The sequence below is a fragment of the Ascaphus truei genome, chromosome 7, assembly GCF_040206685.1.
Source record: "Ascaphus truei isolate aAscTru1 chromosome 7, aAscTru1.hap1, whole genome shotgun sequence".
Lineage (NCBI taxonomy): Eukaryota > Metazoa > Chordata > Amphibia > Anura > Ascaphidae > Ascaphus > Ascaphus truei.
The window spans coordinates 6,322,898-6,328,897 of NC_134489.1; the positions used below are offsets into that span (position 1 = coordinate 6,322,898).

At 42.9% G+C, this 6,000-nt stretch overlaps 1 protein-coding gene across 4 annotated transcripts in view; it reads right to left on the reverse strand.

The window, feature by feature from the left end:
• LOC142498665 (cytochrome P450 2A4-like) overlaps positions 1–6,000 on the reverse strand; it is a 58,401-nt gene extending 52,401 nt beyond the window's left edge. For all 4 annotated transcript variants that reach the window (XM_075606919.1, XM_075606918.1, XM_075606917.1 and 1 more), the window contains exons 1-8: positions 5,672–6,000; positions 4,964–5,126; positions 4,723–4,872; positions 4,217–4,377; positions 1,850–2,026; positions 1,425–1,566; positions 1,024–1,211; positions 256–397 (exon numbers count right to left, since the gene is read on the reverse strand). In XM_075606919.1, the coding sequence (XP_075463034.1) occupies positions 256–397; positions 1,024–1,211; positions 1,425–1,566; positions 1,850–2,026; positions 4,217–4,377; positions 4,723–4,872; positions 4,964–5,126; positions 5,672–5,995 (1,447 nt within the window). In that variant the 5' untranslated portion in view covers positions 5,996–6,000. The remainder of the gene's footprint in view (positions 1–255; positions 398–1,023; positions 1,212–1,424; positions 1,567–1,849; positions 2,027–4,216; positions 4,378–4,722; positions 4,873–4,963; positions 5,127–5,671) is intronic.

Genomic DNA, 6,000 nt, shown 5'->3' on the forward strand with positions numbered 1-6,000 from the left:
CAAAACAGAATTAGGTGAGTTCAGACTCGCCTATAACAGAATGTATCAGTAACACTATATAAATCAATACCTTTATGGAGTATGCAACAAAAAATTATTGGGCTTACATTTATGGAAAACAAATACACATACTGTATACAGTATATGAAGTGTTTTGTATACGTTCAACCAATGATCCCTCATATGTTCTTATGGTTATGGAATGAATTCTGTTATTTTCCTCGCACTGTATGAGAGGTTTTGTACACATGGTACCTGCAGAGAATGGCATGAAAGCCTCGCTCTTTCTGATGCAGCCAAACTCATCAAGGAATCGTCCCGGGTTAAATTCTGCAGGGTTGGTAAACTCGTTGGGATCCTGCAGTACTGTCGTCAGCAAGGGGTAAACATCGGTGCCCTTAAATACAAAGAGTATCTGCTTAGAATTATTAGGAAAGTATTTAATCGCAATTAAAAAAGTGTTTTACTACTGATCATTTAAATAACATTGATATTACAAAATAGTTCCAGTACTACATTTTTTTATTTAGGTTAAAAATATTTTGCATCTAGAAAGCGCTTTTAATCCAATTCCCAGGTGAAACTCTCTATGTAACTGATACAGTGTAGACATGGGTAGTTCTCAGCTGTGGCAAACTCATAATACTTCATATTTGCTAATTACATTTCAGCAGAGTAAAAAGTAATCTCTTCTATTTATATATGATCTTTAAATCCCAAAGTGCTTTTCAAACATGATTTATTCAGCCACCACTAGGTGCAATTCTGATCAATATCTTATTATATGCATTTAAATTCCCACTGCAGGGTGACAGTGACACAGACAGAAGGTACCTACCATATGCAAGGTGATACAGAAAGTAAAGACTGAGGACCCATTGAACTTGTCCCTGGCACCTCAGGGTGATGCAATGACATAAACAAAAGAAACCCATGATCCATCACATCTGTCTCTCCGACTGCTGGATGACACTGAACTATGGATCTTGTTTCTCCCCCTACATAGTAACACAAACTCTTTACCTTGGGAATAAGGTAGCCTCTGAAGGAGATAGCTCGTGTTGCTGAGTGGGGCAGCCCTGTGGGGATAATGTCGCTGAATCTCTGAATCTCGTGAATCACTGCATCAGTATAGGGCATCCTACTCCTATCTTCCACTGTCGGAAGACGCTTACGTCCAATCACACTGTCAATCTCCTTTTGGACCATTCCTGCCAAAACACCATCCTGGGCTTAAGCAAGATGTAGGATTATATGAGGGGAAGGTGAGAGGTACAATTAGCCCACCCTGACAATGAGGCAGAGATGAGGGTTACAAGGGGAGCACATTTGCTATAAGGGGAAATGAAAGGTACGAGTTGGCACCTCACAGGGAAGGGGTGGTGAAATGTATGAGGAAGGCAGGATTATCAATGCCCCGGTACCTTGTATCTCTTGGTATCTGATCAGGATAAGGAAGCCGTATCGTAGAGTTGTATTTACAGTCTCAGTTCCAGCGAAGAACAGATTAATAGTGGAGGCGACTAGGTTTTGTAGGTGAAACTCTGTGTTGGGATTTTGGTGCTCCTATGGCAAGTAAAATAAGAGAAGTATAGGGTTGAAAAAGGGAAGAAGAAGAGTTGAAAAGTAGTCGTACTGTGTCTGAAAGAAGGAAGGTAGAAAACTTTGCAGGAACAGGGTACAGTATACACAGACATATATAAATACATGTACATTTACACATTTATCCTACATGAGACTGACCCTTTAACTCATTAAACATGTCACTCTCATTAGGTCACTTTGGTCCTATGTAGGACTGACCCATTAAACGTCACTGACATTACAGTAGGTCACTTTGGTCTACAACCTTCTGCATCTTGATCAGGAAGCATTCTATATAGTTCTCTGGGGAGCAGGGATTCAGTGTCTCCTGACTGACTCTGACTTTCTCCTGGACAAAGTCTTTCAGGTCTGACAGATGCTTCATCTCTCGGTGGTGGGGTCCAGGGATGTGACGAAGGAGCTTATGGAAGTTGAAAAACACCTACATGGGAAAGAGCAGGTCAGAGAGGGAGGAGAAGTGGGAGAGATGATTGGGAGAGGGGATACTGCAACTGTGAAGGAGAGAGGGAGGGAAAGAGAAAGAAATACAGAAATAGAAGGTCAGAGATTGAGGGGTGGAGGAGTGGGAGAGAGACAAAGAGAGGGGGAAGAGTGTTAGGCTGTGGCCCCGCTGCCCGTGTTGCACGTGCCTGCAAGGCTGGTGGCATGTACAGCCAAATTCCCCGGTCTGCAGCGAGCTGCAGGGGGAAAGACAGGGGTGGGGGGCGTGATGGGGTAGTGATGGGGACGCGGCCGTGATGTCACCGGGGACCTGGCCTTAGGAAGATAGGGAAGAGAGGGGAAGAGAGGGGAAGAGAGGGGGAGAGGGGGGTGGGGGGAAATGAAAGAGATTCATTGAGAGAAGGGGGAGTGTAAAGAGGGAAGGAGAGGGAGAGGCAAATAACGTGATTGGGGAGGGAGAGAGAGGGATGGGTAAAAAGAGAGAGGGAAATAAAGGAAGAAAGGCATAAAGAAGGAGAGTATAATAGGAAAGAACAGAATAAAAAGTGGGGAAGTGGAAAGTGGAGGAGGGACAAAAGAAGGGATATACGTATAAGAATGTCTGATGCATATGAGGATGTTTGAGGATATACTGTACAGTACAGTATATAAGGAAGTCTGATTTGATGATGTATTGGGATGTCAGCTGTATATTGGGATCTATGAGGATATATACAGACATACCCCGGTTTAAGGACACTCACTTTAAGTACACTCGCGAGTAAGGACATATCGCCCAATAGGCAAACAGCAGCTCGCGCATGCGCCTGTCAGCACGTCCTGAACAGCAATACCGGCTCCCTACCTGTACCGAAGCTGTGCGCAAGCGGGGAGACTATAGAGCCTGTTACACATGCGTTATTTACATCAGTTATGCACGTATATGACGATTGCAGTACAGTACATGCATCGATAAGTGGGAAAAAGGTAGTGCCTCACTTTAAATACATTTTTGCTTTACATACATGCTCCGGTCCCATTGTGTACATTAATGCGGGGTATGCCTGTATAAGGAAGTCTGAGGGTGGATGTATTGCGATGGCAGATGCATATTAGGATGTATGAGGATGTCTGAAGATGTACTGTATGAGGCATATGTCGATATCTGAAGATGTTTATAAAATGTTTTACTAGTAATTAATACATTGAGAGTTACCTCTCAATATCAAGCATGTCCTGTGCACAGAGTTATGACAATGCATGATTACATTAAATGAACAGAGGTTACACATTTAATTTACAGACATTTCATGGACAGTTAGAGATAATATGACTATGGGCATATAAAAAAATTACAGACAAGATTAAAATGAGAGACAGCTGAAGTCTTGAAATTACTTCCATTTATATGAGGTTGTTTGAGGATGTATGAGGAATATGAGGGTACTGGAGGATGTATGAGGAATATGAGGGTACTGGAGGATGTATGAGGAATATGAGGGTACTGGAAGATGTATGAGGAATATGAGGGTACTGGAGGATGTATGAGGAATATGAGGGTACTGGAGGATGTATGAGGAATATGAGGGTACTGGAAGATGTATGAGGAATATGAGGGTACTGGAGGATGTATGAGGAATATGAGGGTACTGGAGGATGTATGCAGCATATTGGGATGTCTGAGGACATACTGTATGAGCCATACAAGACTGTCTAGAATATATAAGGCATATGAGGATGCCTAAGATTATATCATTATATATATATATATATACATATGTGTGAGTGTGTGTGTGTGTGTCTCAGGACCTCACCAGTACCAGGTGAGTTGCAGGATCCAGTTGATATTATTGAGTAAGGGCAGGAACGTCTCATCCTTACAGTATAATAAAATCACTGGAAGTCTGGGGATGTCAGGCATACAGTACTGTACATGGGGATGTCTGAAGATGTATAAGGCATATGAGGAATGCGAGGATGTATGATGCATATGAGGATTTATTAGGATACATGTATGAGGTTGTTTTTGCATGCATTAGGCATATGAGGTTGTTAGATATTGTATGAGGGATTTGAGGCTGTATGTGGCATTAGGAGATGTCTGAAGATATAAAAGGCCTATAGGAATGTCTGAGGTTGTATAAGGCATATGAGGATGTCTGAAACATATACGGAATGTTCAGGACCTTACCAGTCCCAAGGTGGAGTTCATGAAGAGCAGGATTTTGTTGATATTATTGAGTAAGGACAAGAATCTCTCATCCTTATAATCAAATCGCTGCCCAAACACGATGGAGCAGATGACGTTGGACACGGCACAAGCAAGTAAGAAGGTGGGGTCAAATGGCATACCTATCCGGAGATACAAGACATAGGATTTATACCTAGAGTGCAGTATGTCTCCCCATTGCAGGGTGAAAGTGACAAAGACAGAAGAGACCTTGGGACATGCAAGCTTTCCCTCTTTCTACAGAATGATAACAGTGGCACAGACAAGGTTGAGCTATGGGACATGGAGTCTGTCCCTACTATATATATGGTGTTGCATATCCCTAGTGCGGCAGTCCTACTACTTGTTTATGTGACATGGAGTCTGTCCATCTCAGCACAGGTTGACACAGTGACACTTGCAGAAAGGACATGATGTTCAGTTATTCTTATCTAGAAGGGCTTTAACATGATTACACACAGATGCACCTTGCGTTTTATGAAACTCCTCCACAAGGCATTTTGCCTCCTCCTGGATCCTTTCCTCAATGCTTCTTTTTCCCATCCCAAAATCTCTCAGCGTCAAAAGAGAGAAGCGTCGCAGCTGCTTCGAGCGCTCTCCGTTGCCTGCTGTGATGCCTGAGGAAGATAACCCCATTGTGGTTATGTACTGTGAATGCGCTGACTAGCTTCTGAACTGAATGATTAGGGACCAAATGAAAGAGCTCACCAAACCCTTTCAGTATGTGCTCAGCCACTGGAATTTTCCCCCGGGCACTGAAGGCGTCTCTGTGATCCACCAAGGCCTCCTTCACCACCTCATACCCACACAGCATCACCACTGGCCGTGATCCAAAATACACTGTAAACACAGGGCCGTATTCCTTTCTGAGCTGAGAAAGGGGAAGAGCAGGAGTGAGTATGACCTAGGACCTGTAGAACTGGATTCCTTAGTGAACTTGAAACCTCTGGATGTTTGAGAGCATGAAGAAGAACTTAGAACCCATACTGTAGATCTGGATATTTCAGAGAATGAATAGGATAAAGAGCCCCATTCCTCTAGGTCAGGATGCAACAGGGAATGAATAGTATACTAATCTAGAACCGCTAAGACTGACGTATAAAATCTTTTGCTGGGACCATTTGTTCAAACCGTGACTTATATAACTGCAACATTGATACAGTACTTAAATTGTGCCCAAAGCAGATGGTATACCACTTCAAAGGTTAATATTATTGGCATTGTACTCTACTGACTCTTGAAGCGGATCTCCCTCTACAAGAAATGGTTTGTCCTCAGACATTTATGAGATCCCGTTCTACAAGAAATTATTTTTTATTCATAGACTATTATGGGATTTCTCTCTATAAGAAATTATGTCTCCATAGACTTTCATGGGATTCTTCTATCAAATAATAAGATATGTAATTCACTTACCTTATTGAGTGACTGCAGGAACGTTTTGGGGTTCACTTGTAGTATGTTGCCTAACAGTGGCAAAGGGGCAGGTCCTGGGGGCAGCTCAGACTGCCCTTTGCGGGTCCTCTTCCACCATGTCAGCAAGCCAAAAATGACAAGGAGCAGTATGATGTGGGCAGCACTAGCAGGTAGCATGATTATCAACTGGGATCTACAAACTCTTGCAGGGCTTCCCTTGTCTCTGTCTTTTGTGATTAGTGAGTCCTCCTTTATATATCCTACGGTTGTGTCCAAAGAGGGAAGAACTTGGACAGTGTTGGGTAATTCCAACTCCATGTCCATTGCGA